This window comes from Aedes albopictus, chromosome 2, assembly GCF_035046485.1.
Source record: "Aedes albopictus strain Foshan chromosome 2, AalbF5, whole genome shotgun sequence".
Taxonomy (NCBI): Eukaryota; Metazoa; Arthropoda; class Insecta; order Diptera; family Culicidae; genus Aedes; species Aedes albopictus.
In genome coordinates, this window is record NC_085137.1 from 187,692,300 (window position 1) to 187,718,069 (window position 25,770).

At 40.2% G+C, this 25,770-nt stretch overlaps 3 protein-coding genes across 5 annotated transcripts; 1 reads left to right on the top strand and 2 right to left on the bottom strand.

The window, feature by feature from the left end:
• Positions 1 to 920: 920 nt before the first annotated feature.
• On the bottom strand, positions 921 to 2,794 carry LOC109409325 (CDK5RAP3-like protein). The gene is made up of 3 exons (XM_019682774.3): positions 2,649 to 2,794; positions 2,409 to 2,583; positions 921 to 2,343 (listed from the first exon to the last, which is right to left on the bottom strand). The coding sequence occupies exons 1-3, from the start codon at positions 2,652 to 2,654 to the stop codon at positions 1,007 to 1,009; spliced, it is 1,518 nt and encodes a 505-aa protein (XP_019538319.2). The 5' UTR covers positions 2,655 to 2,794; the 3' UTR covers positions 921 to 1,006.
• A 129-nt stretch (positions 2,795 to 2,923) lies between these two features.
• On the top strand, positions 2,924 to 4,760 carry LOC109419099 (poly [ADP-ribose] polymerase tankyrase). Of its 2 annotated transcripts, none has more exons than XM_019693319.3 (2): positions 2,924 to 3,056; positions 3,125 to 4,760. In XM_019693319.3, the coding sequence occupies exon 2, from the start codon at positions 3,127 to 3,129 to the stop codon at positions 4,705 to 4,707; it is 1,581 nt and encodes a 526-aa protein (XP_019548864.3). In that variant the 5' UTR covers positions 2,924 to 3,056; positions 3,125 to 3,126; the 3' UTR covers positions 4,708 to 4,760. The 2 variants fall into 2 exon arrangements, with proteins under 2 accessions (XP_019548864.3, XP_019548863.3); XM_019693318.3 differs by having other exon boundaries at positions 2,924 to 3,051.
• An 18,319-nt stretch (positions 4,761 to 23,079) lies between these two features.
• Positions 23,080 to 25,234, bottom strand: LOC109409327 (tRNA N(3)-methylcytidine methyltransferase METTL6). Of its 2 annotated transcripts, XM_029858983.2 has the most exons (5): positions 24,161 to 25,234; positions 23,922 to 23,978; positions 23,667 to 23,719; positions 23,391 to 23,462; positions 23,080 to 23,146 (listed from the first exon to the last, which is right to left on the bottom strand). In XM_029858983.2, the coding sequence occupies exon 1, from the start codon at positions 25,048 to 25,050 to the stop codon at positions 24,169 to 24,171; it is 882 nt and encodes a 293-aa protein (XP_029714843.2). In that variant the 5' UTR covers positions 25,051 to 25,234; the 3' UTR covers positions 23,080 to 23,146; positions 23,391 to 23,462; positions 23,667 to 23,719; positions 23,922 to 23,978; positions 24,161 to 24,168. The 2 variants fall into 2 exon arrangements, with proteins under 2 accessions (XP_029714843.2, XP_062703930.1); XM_062847946.1 differs by having other exon boundaries at positions 23,080 to 23,462.
• Positions 25,235 to 25,770: the final 536 nt, after the last annotated feature.

Consider the following 25,770-nt stretch of genomic DNA (forward strand, 5'->3'; position numbering starts at 1 on the left):
TTTAAAAATCAAGCTTCAGGGCAGTCTATTCATCTTTTATACAACATGCATTGACTAACCACTGCCGACTCAGCTATCACATAGCGAATATTCAGCATGCTGATTCATTGCAGCTTTACATTGAGCATACATAATTGTGAATCCAATTATAAAACTTTGTATCATTTGAAATGTAACTGTCTAGTTTTTGCGTAACTGCGTTTCCGAGTACTCGGTAAAAACTTATTAAGTGAAACTGACTTTAAGAACCTGAATTTTCAGGACGTTTTGTTGTTCTTGACGCGCTGTGGTAAAGAGCTGTAGGGTCTCTTTACGCTTTATTCGTTATTAAAGTGCGCTTATCAGGGCGCTGTTTGAACCCATTGTGGTACGCTTATGCGGGTATGAAAATCCTATTCCCTTACCAGTCCTTTTCGCTGTCCCATCATTTTTTCCTTTCCTTCTCCCTCAGATAAATTATGAACAGGCCAATATGTCAACGTCCAGAACGTGCTTCTGGAGCCGATCTACTGATACCTGTCGTCCTTGATATACTCAAATGATTGGAGGACATTTCTGCTCATTTGTACTGTCAGAAACTGCTGCAAGGCTTTGACGGAGAAATTTGATACATTCTCCTTTTTTGTGGCTCTACGCTTCCAATGGAACTCTTCAACTTAGTGTTCCTTGAGCACTTTCACAGTTATTAATTGAAGGGCTTCCTTTGCTAGCCATTGCATGAATTGGCATATTGTGAGGCAAGTCAAAAGATACACAATGCCCAGGGAAGCCGAGAAAAGTTCCCGACCCGAACGGGAATCGAACCCGCCGTCTCCAAATTGACGATCCATACCCATATCCACTAGGCTAACTGGAGATCCCTTCAGCAGCAACCAATGTGCGTAATATTATCAACTTACGAAGTTAATAGAACCAACAAGTACTAAACATTTCCACCGGGTGTTTAATACATTTGTCCATAACAGAAAACCAACATACATCACACAATCGTTCCTGTTCATGCTTACTACAGATTAGCTCCCATCAGATTGACCACCCGGTTTTTGTAGCGCTTGGAGATATCCTTCTCTATTTGACCTTGCAGCGTCTTGGTCTGTTCGATGACCTTGGCCAGCGTGGGTTTGAGATCGACGCCCTGCTGACGGAAGGCAATCGTTTTCTCCTTCATGAGTTTTGCTGTATCTTTCATTTTATCAATGGCCAGCAGCTTCTGCTTCAGCTTCGATGTAAGAATGTCGACGTATTTTGCTGAATGTTTTATTCTGTGCAAGTGCTGGATCAGCTGGCTGTTGATTTGACTGTAAACGACATCGACCTGGGACAACATTTGCGTCAGGCTTTTGGTGTCATGATCCGGAAAGTTGTCCATCATGGTCAGAGACAGGATCTGAACCTTATCGGCGGTGCTCAGTTCGTACAGTCTCATTTTCAGGAATGCTTCAAGCTCTAAGAGCTCGTTGATAAATTTTTCCCTGTAAACCGGCGAGTCGCAAACGGTATATGCCTCGTCACCCTTGGCCACTCCGCCAGCATTGCCGTCACCTTCCACGACGATTCCACTCTCCTCCAAGGAAATGTTGAAATCTATTTCATTTCCATCCTGGGCAGCTCCTTCTTCCGGTGCTCCCCAGTCAATGTCACCCACTTCCAGATTGATTTCAGCATTATCGACGGCACCAAAATCGATCTGCCCGGCATCTCCAAAATCAATGGCCTCTCCACCAGCATCTCCAAAGTCGATTTCTCCGGCTGGTGCTTGCTCTTTTTCCTTCAGTTCGAACTTTACCGGTGGCTCTTCAATAGACAACGGTGGTTCCGAATACAAAAACTCATATACTGTCGTATTGCCGGAGGAAGCCACATGCCGCAGAATCGGCAAGCACCCTTCGTTCCCCAGGAAGGCACTGTACAGCTCGATGGCCTTCTTCAGCGCCGAAACCGTACCGGCAATGTCGTTCAACATCTTCGGTAGTTCGCCCACTTTCACCACCAGTTCCTGGCGAATATTGTCACCGGCAATTCCCAGCTGCTTGCATAACGTGTGATACTCCCCTAGGACCACATTCTCCGAACGCTTCAGGTCTTCTATCTTCTTTTCCGCTTCCTCGGCCAGCTGTTCAAAGTTCTTGATCTGCTTACGAATCCCCGGAACTTCGTAGTTTATGTTGCGGACCAATATCTGGGCGGCTTCCGCTAGGTACAAGCTATCCTTCTCATACAACCTCAAGATTTCCTGCCAATCCTTCATCCGTTGGCTACCGTACCGACCAAATACGTTCTTGGTATCGGCCTCGGTCATTTTTAGGATGTCGATGATCTGCTGGCAGTGGAAGTAATTTATGTCTAAAATACAGAGAAAGGAACATGAAAAACTATACAAGCAGAAAATACTGGTAGAAAGAACCTACGAGCTCCCTTCAGCAGCTGAACCAGCCCATCATGGGCTGGCATGTCGGTCAGCGCGGAGCTGATCTTGCTGCGGACGTCGCGAACATTCAGGTGCCAATTTTTGTTCACAATCCGACGTGAGACCAGCCAGTCCTGCAGCTTGCCGGCGTGGATGTCGATCGGGATGTCCGCTTCCTGAATATTAACCAGGTAATATTGTTAGCAAATATAATTGGTTTTTTACGAAAATTACAACTTACGTTCATTTTATCAATCGATAATAAATTTTTACGTGTTTTACAGGAAAGTGAAGGGCAGAAACCAAAATAAAAATAATCATCCACGTATCCGATTTTTTTTGTTTGGACGATTTTGACAGTTGCCGCAGTGTTGCCATCTAGAAGAAAAAGAACGTAATGATACGATTAATAAAAATTATCGAAATTTTACACGAAACTACTCAAAAGTGAGTTCTTTCCACCCAACAACGTGAGGAATGGTTTATTTGGTTTATTGGTTTATTTTCAGCGCGTATTTTTTTTAACAAATTTTGTTTTGTTTACCACTTCGCACAAACATAAACAAAAAGTGCAGATTAGGAGCGCAATCTCCGCCAACAATGTTTTTTCGATAATTTGTTTTGTATATTCCGCTGATTTGAGGGTAAGGTCAGAATTTATATAAGCAATCCCATTATTTTAATATAATCAATCCATAATCATCCCAACCCGCGTAGAAATGTCCACGGGCAAAAACATCTGGCAAGCCGCGGCCACCGGGGATCTGATTGCTCTCCAGCAATGCCTTCTGAAGAAATCCAGTAAAAATCGTCTCATCAAGGTCGGACACTTTCGAGACAATCACAACTGGACCGTGCTGCATCATGCGGTGGCCAGCGGAAATGCGGAATGTGTCGAACTGTTGCTCTCCAAAACGGACATCGACGCTGGGGCACGGTGTTACGAGGGACGTACGGTTCTGTTTCTGGCCTGCATGAAGGGGGTGCCGATCGAGATTAGTGAGATGCTACTGGCGAAGGAAGGCATTCTGGTCAATGTTTCTAACAATGAATTCGTAAGTCCGTTGCACATAGCCGTGGAAAAGGGAAACTTAGGCCTGGTGGAGCTACTGGTTGAAAATGGGGCGAACGTGAATGCCCCGGATTTCGCCGGCGAAACGCCACTACACACGGCACTGGAATATGGCACCGTGGAGATTCTGATACATTTACTATATGTTGGCCATGCGGATGCAAATGTCCGATCGGAAAACGATATCGATGCACTGGAGATGCTGGCCGCGCGGGGGAACTACGACCTCAGGACCAAAGTTGCTTGTTTTAAGCTTTTGTTCAATTACATGCACCGGACGCACGAGTTTAGACAGAAATACCGAATGGAGGACATTTACGCTGTGGCACTCCTTAGCTATCGGTCGACGTCGCTCATTCCTTATTTCGTGGATGTCGCGTTGCTGTGGGAAACCAACCCCGATAAACGTCGGTTAGCGCGGGAACTGCTAGAAGGACCGCGAGATCAGTACCAGACCAACAGTACCCGATCGGTGGTGAATAAGAATCTGTACCACTTTCTGGCCCTACTCTTGTCGGACGATGAAGGCATTCGACGTCTACAGGATGATTTCATGAACTACGAGGTTATCTACAGCCATTCGTTGATACAGAATGAACTGGTTGCTCTCAGTGTGGCGGCAATCCGCGAGGACGATAACGAGAAAAAGATTCGCATGCTGCTTGAGTATCTCGATTTCGTCAAACACTTGGTTTATTTCTTCTCCGACCATCTCGCCGAAACGCTGGACATGATCAAGAACGTCCTCATGAACGACGAAGCAGACCAGAACGAACCGATGACCCCCGCGGAACTAATCCGGTACGAGAAGATCGTCGGCAAAATAATCGAAATCACCTCGGCGGATGCGGATACGGTGCTTCTCACGATGACCTGTTCGGCCAGCGATTTGCATTTGCAGGCCAAATTTTTCCATCCGGTAGTTGGGTTTTGCACGGACGTGTTCATGGACGAACGGTGGCTTGGCGGCGGAAATTTGGATAAGGTCATGTACATGAAACTCCTGCACAAGCATGGCACATTGCGGCTGGTTCAGCAGACGGACAGCGGTGGCGCCGGCTTCCGCTTCGAAGAGTTTTCTCTGCTGCGGCAGGCAAGGGATGCGGTGCGCAAAGTGATTCTCAGTACCATCGACGAGGACGAGAAAAAACGGGACCTGATGTTTGTGCAGCGGTTGAATTCGTTGGACGTTCCGCGGGATTTGATTCGGTACTTGCGTTATATGTGAGAGATCCGGTTTATGTTAATTTGTTTTCTTATAATGTATGTTAGTAAAAATAATTGAATCGTATAATACTTGTTTCATTTACATAGGGAGCAAAACACGAAATGTGTACATATCCTAACTGACAACAATTTCAGAGGACTCCCGAGATTACGACTGGGTTGCCACCTTGAGTTTGCCTTAAGACCAAGACCCGAACCCGTAAGCATTATATTCTGTTGTAATGCGGGATGCAAACTTAGGTTCATTGACGTTCGTCCATTAAGTCTGGCTGAAAGAACATTTTCTAATTTTGAGTGTGATTGCGAGCAGAATGCAAACAGCTTTGAACCACACGATTAAATGGTGTATGTCTGAAAAAAACAAACATCATTCCGTTTACTAAACGAAAAAAATTCAATATTTCCAATATTCATATGAAAGGGATACCTTCATGGCCTCAGTTTCGTCACCTCGCTGAGTGTGTTCCATCAAAGACGAACTCTGAAAGGGGCCTGGGGTCCAATGAACCCCAGGTATACCTTTTAGGGTTAATGACACTTTCATCAGAAGTAAAATATTTGGGAGTTATTTTGGATAGTAAATTAAACTAGAATTCACACTTAAGACCCAGAATTAATTACATATGCCTCTTTGGTGTGATGGCCAATAACTAAGGAAAAATGTGCGTTTTTAAAAAGACTCGCTGCTATATCAACAACAGGTGCAATGCGTAGCACTCCTACAAACGCATTAGATGCTATGCTAAATATTCTCCTGTTACATCAATATGTCCAGCTGGAAGCCGAAAAAGCCGCAATACGGCTTAAGCGTAACAAGGTTATATATGATGGTGACATCAAAGGACATTTGAGTGTTCTAAAAGAAATTCAAGTCAATCCATTAGTTACAGTCAATAATGACTGGATGGAAACGCAATTCAATTTCAAACGTATGTACACAGCAAAAAAAGTTGTTGAATATTACATCGAAATCGCTGCAACCAGGTCGTTACATCGGTTGATTAATATTACACAGCCCGATGTACTCGACGGCTGTTGATGTAATAAATAGATCCGATGTAATTCTTGCGATGTAATTTATTCGACGTAAACGGTACGATGTAATCCTTGCAATGTACCTAAGTAAATGATGTAAACGCTTGTCAATTTTCCAGAATGGATGATTAAATTGAATTTCATCTTATTCCGACGAAAAAAATTGTGTAGCTAAAAAACAACTAGGTTTTCTGAGATACACGAAACTTAAGTCGAAATAGGATCAAATACAATTTAAACAGCCATTCAGGAGGAAATCAGAAAAAAGTATATTCTACAGGGAAATTTTATTAGTATTGTAGATTTTTTTTTATAAAATTTAATTTACTTATAAGAATGATTATTATATAATAATTCAAATCGGTTCTGCGGGCACAAAGTAGCTGGGGCAACCATTCTGACGGTAGCGGTGAATAAAGTACCGCTTGAAGACAGCGGCGTTGTCATTCTGAAATATACAAATATTCATTAATAATCATTAACATCAATAATTGTTTGATAAAATTCAGATTAAATAGCTAATTTTATAGAAATTAGACAAAGCAAGAGTAAGATGTGTAATTTTGGTGCCTGTTTTACTGTTTTGCTAAGAAGTCAATCGTGCCAGTAGTTACTCAATATGCTCAAACACCATTAAATTAGGCAAGGAATCATAATACCGACATTTTTGTGCCATTTCATTGCAGAAATGGAGAATTTACCTTCCCACCATACTAAAATTTAGCTCATTACTACAAATCTAGTGCTTCACCGCTTGGTCTTATTTTTCCAGGTGCTCTTCGCTGATTCATCCAATAATTCCAAGGTTATTCCTTCCTCGGATATTTATGCAGGAGTTTCTCCAGGAATTTCTGTAGGAGTTCTTCGGCAAGACGAGTTCCTCGGGAATTCTTCCAGGAGTTCCTCGGGCATTCCTCCAAGAGCTCCTCAGGAATTCGTGGAGCCTCGTGGCCGTGCGGTTAGCGTCACCAAGCGTATAAACGTACCATGCCATGGGGTGAGGGTTCGATTACCGCTCCGAGTGATGAAACTTTTCGCAAGAAATGTCTCTTCACGTATCCACTGGTGCTCGTAATATGTGTCATGTCCTTTGTCTAGTGTTAGGTTTCGTTCAGTTTGTACAGCCTCGGCTGAAGACGGTGTCCATGCCCGTGTCCGAGAATTAATCCTGGAGTTCTAAGGTTATTCCTCTCCTGGAGGAATTCGCGAGGAACTTCTGGAGAAATTCCCGAGCAACTCCTGGAGGAATTTCCAAGAAACCTTTGGAGGAATTCCCGAGGGACTCATGGATGAACACTCAGGGAACCTATGAAGGAATAACCAAGAAACTACTGGGCAATTTCTGAGGATTTCCTGGAGGAATTCTCGATGAGTTTCTGAAGATATTCTCCAGGAAGTTCTGGAGGATTTTTTGAGGGACTCGTGGACGAATTCCTGGAGGAATTTAGAGGAATACAGGAGAAATTCTCGAGGAAAATCAGGAGGAATTTCTGTCGAACTCCAGGAGATAAATTCTTGGTAAATCCTGGATTAATCCTCGAGGAAACTCTTGAGAAATACCCCGAGGAACTCCCGGACAAGTTTCCAGAGAACTCGTGGAGGAATTTCCGAGGAACTTCAGGAGAAGTTCTAAAGGAACTTCTGGAGATATTCCCAAAGAGCATCTGCAGATATATCCGAGGAACTCGTGGAGAAATTCCCGTGTAACTCCTGAATTTCCAAGAAACCCTTGGAGGAATTTCCCAGGAATACCCGAAGGAATCCCCGAGAAGCTCCTGTAGCAATTCCCGGGGAACTCCTGGAGGAGTTTCTGAGGAGCTCCAGGAGGAATTTCCGAAGAACTTCTGGAGATATTCCAGTAGAACTCCTGCAGATAATTCCGGGGAACTCCTGGAAAAATTCTCGAGGAATTTCTGAAGATATTCCCGAGAAACTTCTGGAGAAACTTCTGAGCAATTCCCGGAGGGATTCAAAGGAATACCAGAAGAAATTCCCGAGGAACTCCTGGAGGAATTCCCGATGAACTCCTCGAGGATTTTCCGAGGAACTTCTGGAGGAATTTTAGGGGAACTCTTGGAGGAATTTCCAAAGAACCCCTGGAGAAATATTCCCGGTAACCACTAGATTGATCCTCAAGAAAATTCTTGAGAAATTTCTGAGGAATTCCCGGAGAAATTTTCAAGCAACTCCTGGAGGAATTTTCGAGAAACTCCAGGAGGAATTTTCAAGGAACTGGAAGATATCTCCGAAGAACTTTTGTAGATATTTCTGAGGAACTCTTGGAAGAATTTCTGAAGGCATTCCCGAGGAACTTCTGAAGGAACTTCCTTGGGAACTTCAGTGGAACTTGGGGAGGAATTCCCGTGTAACTTCTGGAGGAACTCCGGTGGAACTACTGGAGGAATTCCCGAGGAACTCTTATAGGAATTCCCGAGGAACTCCTATAGGAATTCCCGAGGAACTCCTAGAGGAATTCCCAAGGAACTCCTAGAGGAATTCCCATGAAACTCCTGGAGGAATTTCAAAAGAACTCCTGGAGGATTTTCAAGAAACTCATAGAGAAAAAATTCCGGGAATTCCTGGATGAATCCTCGACGGAAATCTTGAGAAATTCCTGAGGAACTCCGGTAGAAAGTTTACAAGGAACTCCTGAAGAAATTCCGGAGGAATTCCTGGTAGAATTTCCAAGAAACTCCTGAAGATATTTCTGGAGAACTCCTGGAGGTATTCCGAGGAAATTCTGATGGAATTTCTGAGGAACTCCAGGATGAATTCCAGAAGAACGCCAGGAGAAATTCGCGAGGAACTCCTGGACGAATTCCCGACGAACTCCTGATAGAATTAACGAGGAGTTCTTAAAAGAATTTCAGAAGAATTGCTGGTGAAATTTCTGAGAAACTCCCGGAGATATTTCCGGAGAACTGCAGGAGGAATTCTCGAGGAGCTTCTGAAGAAATTCCTGAGGAACTCCTGGAGGAATTTCCAAGAAACCTTTGAAGGAATTCCTGAGGAACTCATGGATGAATTCTCAGACAACCTCTGAAGGAATAGCCAAGAAATTCCTGAGGAACTCCTGGAGGAATTTCCAAGAAACCTTTGAAGGAATTCCTGAGGAACTCATGGATGAATTCTCAGACAACCTCTGAAGGAATAGCCAAGAAACTCCTGGGGCATATCAGAGGAATTCTCGAGGAATATTGGGAGAAATTTCCGTGGAACTCCTAGGGAAATTTATGGGAAAATTAGATATACTAGGGATATCCTAAAGGGGTTTAGCATAAATGTTTAAGGATTTAGTGATAAACTGTTAGAAATTTTCGGAATGACTGGAGAAATTTCAAGAAAAATCTTGGAAACATTTTCACGAAATTTCTGGAGGAATTCTACCACAAATTCGGAATGAATTATTGGTGATCCTCTATAGGAATTCTCATAGAACTCCTTGAAGTATTCCTGAAGAATCCATGGAGGTATTCCAAAGAAACCCCTGAGACAATTCATTGGGATCATCTGATCTGAACGAATTTCCGTAGAACTGCTGGATAAATTTCTGGGGAATTATTGAAGAAAATTCACGGGTACTTTCTGGAAGGGATTTCCAAGAAACTCTTGAATGAATTTCTGGGGAATTGTCGGAAGCATTTCCCGGGGAACATCTAAAAGCATCGTCGGAAAAATACTGGTTGAATTTCCAGGCTAATCTTGGAAGAATTTCTGTGAAACTCCTCGGAGATAAGGGATATCCCGGAAAAATGTAAAAAAAATCTAGGAGGGAGTGAGGGAGTCTTAATAAATGCTGGAGGAATTTTTGTGGAACTCTTGGAAGGATTCCCGAAAAATTCCTGGAGAACCCCTGGGAATTTCAGCGGAACTGCTGCAATGACCTCAACAGTTGTCAAATCACCACATCCGGGCAAGACAAAGTTTGCCGGGACAGCTAGTATCTCATAAAAATGCTCTAGATAATGCAGTCTGGTAATCAATGTGAAAAATAGTGCTTGGTAATAAGAAAAAAAAAAAAAGAATCGGTCTCACAATTCCTGCTTTCGAAGAAATTCATAAAAATATCCAGGAATGTATCACATGAATGCTGGAGAGATTTCTGGGGAGCTCCTACAGGAGGATTTCCTGGGAATTCTTGAGAAAATCCTCCTGGTGGAAATCTCATAAAAAAGGTTCCTGAAGTAGTTCCTGATTAGAGTCGGGGAACCCTGCAGTTGCTGTTGTTTTCAATGCAACTCCAAAGTTTCCCCCCGACACGGAATTTGTGTTTCATTGGTGGTATCAGAGTGGCGTTGCATTCCTCTTGCAACTCCCCAGATCACTGCATTACACCGACTTACTCTTTGATACCAGCGATGGATATTTATGCCAATCATTTACCTGCACAGAATCGCACATTACTCGGATTGCATGCCGACTTCTTCGTAATAATCCTCCAGAGTGGTAAAATCCTTAGGCCTCGTTCTCGTTTTATACGCCTTTCGCCATACACTCCCCGCATATGCATCATCAGAAGAAAGTATTCTTGGGCTGTTCCGACGGATCCAGGCCGCGGTGAAAGAGATAGATTTTGAGACATCACCTGGATCTTTCAGACGGCCGGTCGGGGGATTATAATTTACTTTACAGACGAGCTTTGGTGGTTGCAATGATGACGGGGAACACCTCCTTGGTATATTATCGGCCATACTCCTGCTGTCGTGGTTCCAATAACAGACAAAGGAACGTTTCCTATATTGTTGGCTTCACGGGTGGGTGCAGGCCAGAACGATGCTGTCTCCCAGACAGATTCAGCGATTCGGAAGAATCCGTCGAACGCCGTCCCAAAAAAAAAGCTGGCTTTCTGTATTATAAAAAAGCACTATATTAGAACATAATAATTTGCCATAATTACCTAAATACATACTTACCAATAAAACAAGAATTGGATTATACCTAATTAAATTTAGTTGAAGAAAAACACTCCGACTGCACAAATTGCAAAATAAAAATGGCAGCTTGCTCCGCTTGCGCTGGCCGATCACATTCACAACAATCAATCAGTACAGTGTTGCGAGATAATATTGCATCGTGGGGGATGCGATATGGCATCGATTTTGTGTAATTATACACTTCTGCATCGCAACCAGTTGGTTGCAGCTATTTCTGTGTACTATTCACATTCTTCCGACGTGAATAGTACACAGAAACGATGCGAAAGAAAATTGGTACATTCTTTTTGTGTAAATTGAGGCAAGATGTAATTTAGCATCGAATTGATGTTATTGTACGTACAAAAATCGCGGTTACATAGAATTTTTTACATAATTTCAAAAATACATCGAGGCAAATTACAATAATTTTTGCTGTGTATAATGTTATAGAGCCGGATCGTACAGTTTGAGACGAAGGAGGACCGCTAATTCGTCCAGGATCAATCGTATTTTATACTGATGGATCGAAACAAAACTATCAAGTTGGAGCTGGAGTTACTGGCCCTGGTGTTAGTTTGTCAGTATCTATGGGTAGATGACCAACCGTCTTCTAGGCTGAAATACAAGCAATACTAGAATGCGCTACTATTTGCTTAAAAAGAAAATACAAACATTCAAACATATGCATTTTCTCGGATAGTCAGGCAGCTTTAGCAGCTTTGAAATCATACACATGTACTTCGAAGTTGGTATGGGAATGTGTCCTCTTGCTGCAACAATTGTCTGCTAACAATTCCATTAACATTTACTGGGTGCCTGGTCACCAATTGGAATGAAATAATGGGAATGAAAAAGCAGATGAACTTGCAAGAATGGGATCATCTAAACCTCTACTAGGGCCAGAGCCTTTTTGTGGGACCTCTCCATGTTTTATAAAAATGGAGCTCAGGAACTGGGAAAAGGTCATGATGCTAACCAACCGAAATAACACCCAAGGTGCACGACAATCCAAAAAGTTTATTACTCCAAATAGGCTGTTACACAAAAACTTCTTGCTCTGTCAAAGAAAGACCTGTGTACATAGGTACACAGGACTAATAACAGGCCACTGTTTAGTCAAATATCACCTAAGGCTTATCAAAATAGTCGAAGAGGATGTTTGTCGTTTTTGCAATGAGGTAACTGAGACCTCTAAACATTTGCTATGTGACTGTATTGTGCTTTATACCATAAGGCTAAAGTATTTTGACAAGAGATTTTTACAGCCCTCTGATATATGGTCTGTATTGGGTCTGTAGTGTCTACCTAATGGTTGTGTGCATAGGATATATACCGTGAGGTCGCCATTCACCGCTCATTTAACGGCATTTTCGTAAAGTATATGACATTAAAAATCGACGATTGCGAATATTGCACTTTAATTTACGTTAACAACTCAACAATTATGTTGTTTTTATAGAAAAAATATAAAACGATTGTAAAATATGTTTACAACCGAAAAAATAAAAATTCAACTGTGTTATCTCTTGGCTCCTATTACCGCTCATGCATCCATTCACCGCTCATGATGGATCCATTCACCGCTCACTGGATTATTTTTTCATGGAATCACAGAAACTATTCATTTATAAAAACCAAATAACTTTTATTTACCAAAGTATTGATGATTCATGACGTTCAGTTCAACCTGTTTTGCCAAAATGGAATCTTTAACGAGTTTTACCTATTGGATATTTCTTCCGCTGTTTGCCCTGAACAGTTCCCATGTTGTCCTGCAGCGCAGTGTGAGAAATATTTTTTGAAAACGTGATTTCAGGTATACCCATATAAAAACTTGGTGAAATGAAAGTTTTTTAATGTGGCAGCATGTTACATTCACTTTTGTTACGATACTTTACTAACATTTGACTATTTTTGTATGATTGACCCAAAATGAGCGGTGAATGGGGCATGAGCGGTGAATGGCGACCTCACGGTACATGAAAAACTATTCATTATACTGCCTATGATCGCATATCAGTCCCATATTTGCTGGGTTTCCTATTCATATGGGACAGTTATGCGATAATGGGCAGTATAGTACCTAAACGTCTAGGTATGATTCATTATGTCTACCGATTCTATAACATTCCCCAGAAAACCATTCCCCAGAAAACCAATCCCCAGAATTCCATTCCCCAGAATGTACCATTCCCCAGAAAGCCATTTCCCAGAAACCCATTCCCCAGAATGTACCATTCCCCAGAAGTCCATTCCCCAGAATGTACCATTCCCCAGAAAGAAAATAAAACTATGGTTTTATTTCTGAATGGTTTATATTAATCGCTAAAAATCAAATATTTAATCGTAAAAAATCACCGAAAGAAACATCCTGCCAAAAATTCTTAAAAACTTTGGAAATAAGCATGATTTGCCTTTATAATTTAGGCTATTGGTATAATTATTGGCGTCGCAACTGCTTACTTTTTCAACATACATTTTTCCTTCTTTTCTACATAGGCTGTTCTTTCGAGTTACACTGTTCATGTAATTATCGGCACCACAAGCACAGGTGTTTAGAAATTTGAAAAAAATATTAAATAAATATTTTAGCAATTTTAACACCGGTGGAGGCTGTAATGCCCATAATTTCCCGAAAAGTGCAATTCGAAAGAACAGCCTATGCAAACAAGAAGGGAGAATCTATGTTAAAAAAGTAAGCAGTTGCAATGCCGATAATTTCCTGAAAAGTGCAACTCGAAAGAACAGCCTATGCAAAAGAAGGGAAAAATCTTGATGAACATATAAGCAGTTGTACAGTGACCCCACACCGATGAATCACCTTATTTTTCGTACACTATTCATAAATCACCATGTTGATCAAATGGAGTGATCCATAAACTGTGGTAATTTTTGCCGATTCATAAATTGTGGGGTCACTGTAATGCCAACAATTCTTATAACGACTCAAACATTTTTTTAACGAAGAAGGAAACGTAACACTCTGATAATTGCCATCGTACATCGATTTAACGGTTTATTTGAGGGTTGACCAACTGCCAATCCGCGGCGCTCGCATCGTTTTTGTTCGAGTTTGACACTACTGCCACCTAGTTGATGGTTGGCCAAATTCAGTCCCTTTAGAATTAAGCGAACCTGTTTCCGAGACTAAAATTTGAATCGAAAAATGTTCGAAGTGTTACATCTGTTTGTCTGTGGTGACATTGTTTTCCTTTCGGCATTCAAAAACCCAACACTGTTCCTTTTTTTAAACAAGCTTTTTTTTAGAATTTAGGCGATTGGTACAGTTATTGGAATTATAACTGCTTTCATTTTCAACATAGATGTTTCCTTCTTTGCTGCAAGGCAACTTGCAGGCTGTGAAGGCAACTTTCCACAGCGTGAATGCAATTTGCATTCATCGCTTGGAGAGTTGCCTTCACAGCTCGCTCACGACTTTGGTATACGTTTGCGACCCCAATGTTATTCGGCAAACTTTCAGATAAAATTACAAGGTTAAATTCATCCATACATTGTTTTTCGATAGCATGCTTCTGAACTGAGATAATAGCAAATGAATGTAAATCTTTGCAAATGAATGGTCGCAACCTTGAAAATAACCAATAATCCTATGAAAACAACCAATACGTCAAAAGAAAGGTTCCAATAATAGAGTTAATAAACTATAGAGGACGAATGTCGCTGCTGTTCCCTTTGTTCTCGCTCGCAAACATGTCGGGTATCTATCTGTCAAACTGCATACTTTTTCGCTTTGACATTTATAGCCCGGCCTATCTCCGCCAGCAAGAGATGTTTCGGCAGCGACGCCAGCGACATTCTTCCTCTATAGTTTATTACCTCTATTGTTCCAATCTATATTTTGAAGGAAAAATGCAGAAATCATGCCAATACTTGATTTTTGTATTAAAAGTGGCACTGACCAAAATAGAAGCTCTGCCGCAGTTTTGGCCATATTCTTAAGTTTGGTTTCTATTTTGGCCAATCACGTGTATTTCTTATGGGAGTGGCCAAATTAGAAGCACCCTGGCCAAAATAGATATATGGGAGCAGATTTTTTAAGGAAAATTATTTTTTTCTTCCAGTTTTTGATCAAAATGTGTGGTTTTCACAGCTGTAATCATCATATTGTATTAGGATCTACTAGTAAAAAATAAATTTACGCCGATTTAGATCGCAACAGGCTCAATACCGCACTATGGCCAAAACTCCGGACTGGCCAAAACTGAAGCTTCTACCCTATATTGAGCTTTTCTGGGGAATGGTACATTCCGGGGAATGGATTTCTGGGGAATGGTGCATTCTGGGGAATGGATTTCCGGGGAATGGTACATTTTGGGAAATGGTTTTCTGGGGAATGGAATTCTGAGGATTGGTATTCTGGGGAATGGTTTTCTGGGGAATGTTATAGAATCTGTCTACCTAATGCCGTTTTTCTTTTTTAACCTGGGTTGGAACTGGATTGGCGGAAAATGTGTAAACAAACAACGTCAAACAAACTTTAGTACAAGCGAAACCGAAGTCGGGTTGGGGTTGAAACTGTGATCTGATCCAGTTCCAACCCAGGTTGGAACTGGATAATAAAGAAAAACGGCATAAGGTAGTACCGTGAGGTCGCCATTCACCGCTCATGCCCCATTCACCGCTCATTTTGGGCCAATGATACAAAAATGATCAAATGTTAGTAAAGTATCGTAACAAAAGTGAATGTAACATGCTGTCACATCAAAAAACTTTCATCTTACCAAGTTTTTATATGGGTGTACCTGAAATCACGTTCTCAAAAATTATTTCTCACACTGCGCTGCAGGACAAATGGGAACTGTTCAGGGCAAACATCAGAAGAAATATCCAACAGGTAAAATACGTTAAAGATTCCATTTTGACAAAAAAGGATGAACTGAACGTCATGAATCATCAATACCTTGGTAAATAAAAGTTATTTTGTTTTTATAAATGGATAGTTTCTGTGATTCCATGAAAAAATAATCCAGTGAGCGGTGAATGGATCCATTATGAGCGGTGAATGGATGCATGAGCGGTAATTGGAGCCAAGAGATAATACATTTAAATTTTTTTTTCGAATGTAAACATATTTTACAATCGTTTTATATTTTTTCTATAATAACAACATAATTGTTGAGTTGTTAACGTAAATTAAAGTGCAATATTCGCAAACGTCGATTTTTAATGTCATATACTTTACGAAAATGCCGTTAAATGAGCGGTGAATGGCGACCTCACGGTATAAATACGGGTGGTCATTGGACCACACAGCAGAGACTGCACAAGCCTTGGACTTGTCAACATCTATTGTTCTTCTTTTGAAGGATATAAAATGGTCGTTATCCCCTTGTAAGGTAATTCATTTTATACGATATATTAGGGGGATTCACTAAACAGCGTAAACCGATTAAACTGAACGTCGCGATCACCGAGGCAATCTTTGATTATTTCATTCGCAAAATCATGAAACATTTCAAATAAGCAGAAAATCATGGCTTACGCAGCAATTTAATCTGTTTATTGAGTACCCCTATTGTTCCCTGCTGGAAAAATACAATAGAAATACCCTAGAACTCCAATGGCGCTGTAATCACTTTTCCTATTTAATTATTTTAATAACTGTAATTGTCATAACTGACTATCTTTAAGCACAGAGAACAGACATCCAGGCTACACGCTAAGAAAATGTTACTCTAAAATGAGTAAGATTCACACAAAACTGAGCTAAACTGGAACAGCTCAAAAAATGAGTAAATTGCATTTCCAGCGATAGCGCTGGCCAAAGTGCAAAAATCCAAACAATTTAGGCCGTATAATATTCTTCACATCAGCAAGAATATTATACGGCTTAAACTGATAAGATTTTCGCACTTGTGCCAGCGCTATCGCTGGATAAAAAATTTACTCAATTTTGAGTTGTCCCACTTTAGCTCAGTTTTGTGTGAATTTTCTGACCGTGTAGAACAAATTTCATCCACACGGTCAGAAAATTCACACAAAACTGAGCTAAAGTGGGACAACTCAAAATTGAGTAAATTTTTTATCCAGCGATAGCGCTGGCACAAGTGCGAAAATCTTATCAGTTTAAGCCGTATAATATTCTTGCTGATGTGAAGAATATTATACGGCCTAAATTGTTTGGATTTTTGCACTTTGGCCAGCGCTATCGCTGGAAATGCAATTTACTCATTTTTTGAGCTGTTCCAGTTTAGCTCAGTTTTGTGTGAATCTTACTCATTTTAGAGTAACATTTTCTTAGCGTGCAGAAAGTTGTGTAAGGATTTGAATCTTCACTTGAGTGAGGTTGCAAACCAATACACGATGACAACACTATCGCCGCCAAACACCATACACGCTAAGAAAATGTTACTCTAAAATGAGTAAGATTCACACAAAACTGAGCTAAACTGGAACAGCTCAAAAAATGAGTAAATTGCATTTCCAGCGATAGCGCTGGCCAAAGTGCAAAAATCCAAACAATTTAGGCCGTATAATATTCTTCACATCAGCAAGAATATTATACGGCTTAAACTGATAAGATTTTCGCACTTGTGCCAGCGCTATCGCTGGATAAAAAATTTACTCAATTTTGAGTTGTCCCACTTTAGCTCAGTTTTGTGTGAATTTTCTGACCGTGTATTGCCACAGTCAGTGGTGAATTGAAACATTTCAAGTGGTGAATAAAATTAGTATGGGAAATTAATCGATTGCAGCGCCACGCTATTGCCACTTGTGTTGCCGATTTCAAAAGACCGTTAAATTCCTTACACAGTTTCAGAACTGGAGTTGGATGTCCGTTCTCTAGTCTAGTTAGTCTACACATACACAGCCATTCATTGAAAGAATCCTGGAAAATGATGGAATCGACTAATTCCATCATTTTTCTTGTCATTATTAATCCTTGCAGCACATCTGAGATGTATTACAAACATTAAAGCGGCCAGGCCTACTGTGCAGCGTTGTTATTGTTATTGAAATCAAAGAACGGGGACATCTCGTACCAACCGTTCCGTATACGAAGCATGAATATGAAATATTAACGGTGGGAGTGACGTTGCTAAGAAGGTTAATGTCATTCCTTGGTCCTTGGAATCCTGGGATGGGACACAGGTATTTACCCCTTATGCCCTGGCCCTTATGCCTAGGCTTAAGCGCCTTTACTCGCTCTCTGAAACGAAAAGAAAATACTAATCCCTCCCACTATTACAGAAATACCGTAAAACGGGGTGAATAGAAACAATGGGGCGAATAGAAACAAATAACTTTTTGTAAAAAAGATGGCAATTATGTTTTAAAATTCATCAAAACTTAATTTTATTAGCTAGTTGGATGCTACCAGTGTTTCAATAAACCTTTTTTGGGATGATAATTCCGTTAATTTTTTTGTAAAAATTTTTAAAAGCAAAGTATCGATTTAGAGGCAAAAAAACTTCTGCTATTGAAATTGCGTTTTATTGATCTGGTATGTATTCACAGACTAAAGTATTTTTCGACATCCGACAATTTTTTCTTCACTAGGTAAATTATTATAATCTAGTCTTAGAGTTTTATTTGAAATAAAAGTTATTTCTGTCTTGAAATTGAAAAAAATATCGAAAATTGTTTAAAGCTGTTTCTATTCGCCCCATTGCGGGGCGGATAGAAACAAGCAACCTTTTTTCAAATAAGGTAACGAAATAAATATTAGTTTTGAATCCTAATTACAGCAATTAAAGAGGGAGGTAGGACCCAAAGTTGAGACCCTTGCAACTGACTTTATTACACACGGTTCCATAAATACTTGCCTAAGTAAGCTGGAAGGTGTTTCTATTCGCCCCGTTTTACGGTACATGTTTTAAAATTATCAAAAATTATAACAATAAAATTACAGTACCAAATCGAGTTACCCAAAAGTAAGCTGGAAGGTGTTTCTATTCGCCCCGTTTTACGGTACATGTTTTAAAATTATCAAAAATTATAACAATAAAATTACAGTACCAAATCGAGTTACCCAAAGTTCCCTTCCGTATGTATTCGTTACCATTTCGGATGTATTCGCAGGAAATGTCATTTCGTGACAAAACTTCATAGAAAAAAAGAACAGCAAGTTCGCCCATTCTGGTTAGCGAAATGTCGATTCTCCTTGTGAGTGAACTGAATGATCTGAAATTTAGTCCAAATTTGCTTCCGGAATTGACAGCATTCAATGGGTTTTAAAACAGATTCAAGAATGCACAGAAACTTCACTTCACTTTTTTCTTTCCCCTTTTGGTCTTACTGACTTCACTGCTTGACCACACACAGAAGGCATGAGGGCACCGGCACCAAGAAACAAAACACCGCGATACGTCCAAAAACTATCCAGAATCACAACCGACAAATTCTCTACATGTGCCTCGTTCACCTTTATCGAAAAAAGACAATCAATCTTTTTGAGGTCCACATTAAGCAAGCAGCAGCTGTAGGCGAGAAGGTGTAGCCCCAACCGTACCGCAACTAAATTCAAATTGCGACCGCCGAAATGAAAGATCCGCGAATACACGACAGGAAAAACCTAATTTTCATTTCCTAAACACTTTTGTAAAACTAACCGAATAGCTTAGTACCAAGCCATTTTACTCCAGCCGAAAATCACACGGAAACGAGAAAACGCGTGACCCTGGAGTTGGATGTCCGTTCTCTGTGCTTTAAGTGTTCATCTTGTAGAGGATCTTTTATTTTGGTAAACGAAATTTATTTGACACTTCTAGTACCGCAATTGACGCTGTAAGGTCGTGGCAAACTCAGTGGGGTGACACGGCTGTCAAACTCGGTACATCGCCGCTCCACCCAACATCATTTTTGGTACGGCGCGTTTTGGTACCCACTTTCTGGTCGGTTTACCCTAACTTGCTCCTGATTTTCGGGTGTGTGGCTCGTGTGTTGCTAGTTCTTATTTCAGAAATTACACATTTCAAACGAAATCGTTGTTTTTGATGATTGTTTCTCTTTCTTTATCACTTTGCACGATATTATGTGTAGCAGCGAAGCAGTGTCGATGTTTCCAGCGCATTTTTTCCATGAGTTAAGCAATCAAAACAAAAATATTGGACGCCATGTTGAATTGAATGCTGGGTAGATGATTCTGGCCCTTCGTCATCCCCCTGGGCAAACTAGATGTTAGTCACACGAACAGCCGCGACATTGGACTTCTATGGCTAGTTATTCTAATGAAAATACCGATAATCATGTGCAGAGGGTCTCTACTCATAATGACCTATATCGCCTTGAGATACGGTTAAACATTAAGGCGAAACTGGAAGCATTTCCTAACTTTTTGGTTTTTGATTTTTTATTAAATAAAGAAGCAATATTTTCAAAATCGGTTTTCGTGCACATGTAGAGTATGGATCAAGGTATCTTCTGAATTTTTTTGTAGTGGAAAATGTTTTTCGTTTTTGCGAAAACCATTTTTGAACAAAATTTCACAAAAAAAAATGGTTTTTGCAAAAATGGAAAACATTTTCCACCTCAAAAAAATTCAGAAGATACCTTGATCCATGTGCATGTGCACGAAAACCGATTTTGAAAATATTGCTTCGTTATTTAATAAAAAATCAAAAACCGTAAAAATAAGAAAATGCTTCCAGTTTCGCCTTAAGGTATTTAGAGTACACAGGGCTGGTAGCGATCAGGTAACAGAATAATAGTGACTTTAGTGACCAAACTTATCGAAAAAGTGACCAAATAGTGACTGAATAGTGACCTCAAAGTTGTTGAAAAGTTGAATTTAATGTAGGAAATCAATGCATAATTTTTAGCTAAGTTCGTGAGTTTGTGCTCGTGGCAAGACGACAAGAAATTCTTGGAAGAATTCTCGGGGAAATAAATGTGAAGATTGAATTATGAAGAATACTCAATACTTCATATTGCACTCCTTAAAAATATAGCCAAAAATGTTTTGGAGTCTGGAATTGATTGAATTTTCAAATTCCTGTTATCATTTATAGATTCCTGGTAAAAACAGTTTGATCAATACCTCGAAGCCCCAGATGAAAAATTGATCGAATTTTTAAGAAAATCTTTACAAAATTTGTAAAAATTTTGAGAAAGAAACTTTGGCAAATTTCATGCTGAACCTCATCATCGAATATAGGATGACATTTTGGTTAAAATAAGCATCAAGAAAAACTCAGCGAAGAACAAAATACACTTAAAGAAATACTTAAATAAAACGTGTTGAACAAATTTCATGATTCATTTCACATAACACTATTGAAATAACTCCACCAAATTTCGATACACTAAATTGAACAATCACGTGCATGTAGATTTTCATAAGAATTTCTCAAATAAACTTAATTATACTCTTCCACATTAAAAAAAAAGGTGCTAAACAAATGACATGACAACTACAGGGGATAGACAAAATGATCGGGACTGGCAAAAATTTCACATTTAAAAAAATGGTGAAAAAGCTGTAACTTTTTGAAAAGTACATAAAAAAATCTAAAATTTTTACTGGAAGTTCATCAACTAGTTGTGTATCAATTGTCAAAATTTGGGAAAGACCGGCTATTCTACATGAAGTTAGAAAGATTCTAGAAAAAGTTATAATTATCCGATAGCCAACTTTGAACTGTTGTAACTCCGGATTAAATTAACCGAATGTCATTTTAGTGCTTATGACTCCTCATATAAAAGATTAACTAAACTTCAAATTATTAATAAGAAAAAAGTAACAACGATTTCATTTATTTTATGATTTTTTAGTATATTGGTTTAATTTTAAAAGGATTCCCATTACTTTTGCAATGTATTGCTGATTATTTTGATACTTCCTGTCAAAACATATTCATATTGAAGTCCCAAAAAAATGACCACGTGGTTTATGGACAGCCCCTATGTGTTATCGTATTTTGATCCGATAAATTTAATCATTACCAGTTTCTGAATTCGTGGACTTAGGGTGATATAATTAAACTGAAATTTTGAATGCAGCAGTATTACAGTGTTACTTTCAAAGAGTATAGAATCTATAATCTTAGCTACAAATTTATCTTCCCTTCTCTCAAATACGATAAACATAATACGCAGCCGAAATTTTTTTAAGTCAAGGTTTCTGAGGAAAATTTGTGCATCAATTTCGGCATTGCTGTTTTACTAAAATTCTTCTACACTGAGCCAACTTTCCCGATCATCGTTATATGTCAGTCCTATATTACTGCACTATTGGAATATCATATGAATCTAATCTTGGGTTGAAAATGGGAAGTGAGAGTTATATGCGACGCATGTGGTATGACTCTCAGATCGCCATTATACTTCTATATGTCTTGCATTTTGCTTCTATCATGTGGGCTGGGTGCGCCAATGTATATGCAACTCCAATAATATCCTTCACATTTTGAAAAAAAGTCTCTTTAGGCTGGAGCGGGAATCGAACTCACAACGCCTAAACGACCGTCGCCGCTAGCCGCACGACCACGAAGCTCACTTAGAGGAATTGCGAAATTCTGCAAAACATATTCCACTTTATCTGCCAATGTTGCTTTTCGACGCGGCCAAAGTTATATGCACAGCTAATGTATCGATCGTGTTACGTGCATATAACTCCGATATGCGCAAGTGTCATTGAGTTTTATTAGAAGGTTTTTCAATCGGAACTGTTTATGGTATGATACGTATAACGATTCATTTGATGTGAACGTGTCCGACTACGGGTACAATGTATGTGCAGTGTCTGATAAAATAGGCTCTTAGAATTATTTCAGTGTATAAACTTCTCAATGTTGTCAGATATGCGAAAATAGTGACTTTAGTGACCATGTTTCTAAAAAAAGTGACTTTTTCATGCAAATAGTGACTTTTTAGTGACTCGAAAATAGTGACCAAATCACTAAAACGTGATTCGCTACCAGGCCTGAGTACATAGCTCAACATTTCTATATCACCGTTTTTTAGAACCGTTGAACGGATTTGGATGAAAATGCATCACGCTAATTGTTCAGTGGTTGTCAACTGCGTGATGCATTTTAATCCGAATCCGTTCAACGGTTCTAAAAAACGGTGCTCTAGAAATTTTGAGCAATGTACTCCAAATACCTTGTCCTTAAAGTGGGTGGTGTATCACAATAGATCAGATAAATGGTCGCAGTGATAAGTCACCCTACAAAAAAAAAATGTAGGGTGTTGGTTCCCTTATTAAGCAAGTAGCTCCCATTTTCATCCTACGAAAAACAAAGGATTGAAGCTATGTTTGTTTTGTTTCTTATTTTTGTATTTTCTGTTAGAAGTGAGCACCCATGCAAACAAAAAGAACGGAATCAATCAGTGCCGTAATCGCTTGTTTTAGAATAGGATGAATATGGGAGCGTGAGATCACTGATGGCACACATACCCTATGTCTTTTTTGGGGTATTTTTTTCGGATGAGAAAAGGATTTCCGAAGAATTTGTTTATTTTTACCTGCTTAGCTTTTTTATTTCCATGTAAATCATTATCGACATTCGATTTCAGTCACATTTCCTGTAAAAGTTGGAGAAGAAAATAAATCTGATCAGTCAAAAAGGAAAATTCTGTCTTGCTAGTGAAACGCATTTTATTGAGTCAAAAACGTGTCAGATAGGGGTGAAAGACCAATTTCAATGCATACGAGATGCTTGTTTGTAGTTATCATTCAATTGTAGTCAAATGAACTATGCGTCATCAGGGAAGTGGTTTTCGACCATTACAAAGGTGGATTTCAAATATTGTTAGAACATTTTCTTACCTTGTTAGGATGCTCTGGAGACTGACGCTGAGAGAAGTCTTGGAAGGGTTTTCCTCGGTCGAACGATTTCATCTGAAACAGAAAGCAAATATTCGATTTATCTACCAGTCTAGGGATACAAAGACAATACTTCTAAAGTAAAATTGGTTCAGCTAGGGGTGAAAGACCAATTTCAAAGATAGTAAGTTAGTTATCATTCTTCGTGAGTCAAATGAACTATGCCTCATCAATGGAGAGAGGTTCGTTTCAGATGCGATAAGGAAATGCTTCTCTTACCTTAAAAAATTCCTTCCATCTGAGGGAACTTGGAATCAATCACTAGGTAACATCTGAAAACGAGAACGGAATCTTATTAGCTAGGAGTCACATAGAATGGGTATATGACTTGGAATGTTTCTAAGCAAGTGTCAGAATCCTTTTGGTTTAATGTTTGAAATGGGTGTAATCTATCAGCGATTCTCAGAAACATTTTATCATCATAAAAAGATATGAAATATTGCTTTTCTTGATATTTTGAAAACAAAACCTTACCTTGTGTCTGCTTCAATGACGAGGTTATAGATCCAATGCGCACCTCAATAGATTCATCTGAAACAATAACATATACAATACCGTTAGTTTGCAATTTAAAAATTTGAAAATGATTTTCGACAAGAATAAGGCTGTCAGCTGGCCGTTCTTATAATCTTAATCATTGGTGAAATCGTTTTAAAAAAGAACAATCATCATTAAAAACTGAATTAGCATGATTTAAAGATTGGAATGCATACCTTCCAACTCATCCACACGGCTTCCGGAACTTGCTCTGCACGAAAATCCTCGGCACATCGATACCCTCCTTCGGATTGACGGTCCTCCGGTGAATGTAACTGTTTACCATCACTTCGAAGCCTTCCCCTCGAAACAAATCGCCAACTTCGTCTTCCGCGAAATAGTAACTGCGGGTCCCGTCCTGCCGCATGTAAAAGTTTTCCGCAATCTTGTGTCCCGGCTTGAATCTCAACTGAGCCATATCGTACCGACCGTAGTCCCGGAACAGCACCATTCCACCGGGTTTCATCAGCCGGAAGATGTTCCCCACCACCGTCCGAAACTTGTCCGGGTGGATCGCCGACAACACGAAAATCAGCGTGGCAATATCCAAACTGCCCTCCGGAATCGTCCCGAACACATCGTCGGTGGTTATGTCGCACGGGAACGCCTTCATGTACGTCTCGTCGTAGAGGTTATGTTGCTTGACCATCTCGACGGCACGTGGCGACAAATCGCACGCATAGATGAAGTAATCCCGGTGGCCATCCTCAATCAACGGGAACACCAAGTTTCCCACCCCGCAACCGATCTCCAGCATGGTCTTCGTCACTTCCGAGTTATCACCCACCGTCTCGCCAGCCAGCAGTTCCTCAAACTCCCGCGTGGTCCAGTGACGGTCCTTGAAGAAACGTGTTTCGTTCCGCTTGTAGAACAGATCCCAATGTTTGCGGGCCTCTTGCTCCAGCTTCTTCGCCTGGAAATCCGTCACCATCCGTTTGTTCTGCTCTTCCAGGCGTAGTTTTTCGTCGTCCGTTAGGACCTTGACGCTGTTCGTCACCACGTCGCCCAAGTTGAAGCAGCCATGTTTAGGCCACGCCGAAGATTGATTTCCTTCGCCACAGGACATGTTGAAACTTCACACTTTCAGCAATGATTTCAGAAGAATTTGGTCACAATGACCTGGAAGTTATTTTCAGCTAAACATTGCAGTTAGGAATTTCTAAACACTTTTGCAAAGTAATTTCACTTTAGCGCACTAGCAGAGGAAATTTCAACTTTTCACGATGCGATCCAAAAACGAAGTGAACGAAGCGGATGGATTTTGTTGGCTCGTAAGCGCTTTAATTACAGCGGTACTGCTGGTGACAGAACGTTTGACAGCACTTGTCATCGTTTCCGGAAACAAACACGGGGGATAGGACGCGCGCAAAAACACGGACAAATTTTTTACCAACTTTGGATAAAAAATTACACACTATTCGCGACTATAGTCGTATACGAAGGTATTGTCGTCGCGGTTGAAACCCGAAGTTTCCCCACACCCGACAATCGAATTTTCTCAAAATCTATACGTGAAACCTAACGTCGGACGTATTGCGCTGGACAGCGGACCTGGCCCTCTATCCAGCGCTCTGTGCCCGACGTACGTCCGACACACGGTTTAGGAGAAACATCGATTTTCGCGTGTCAAAAATTCCGATTTTCAACTGCACGAACAATAAAAGAGATTCCAACTCTTTGTCGCTCTAAAGTGCCCCACACAATGCATACTATAGATAGTAGAGTAAACATAGATCCGTCGATGAGGAATCCGTTGTATCCAAACGAACTGTCAAAATTTGTATCC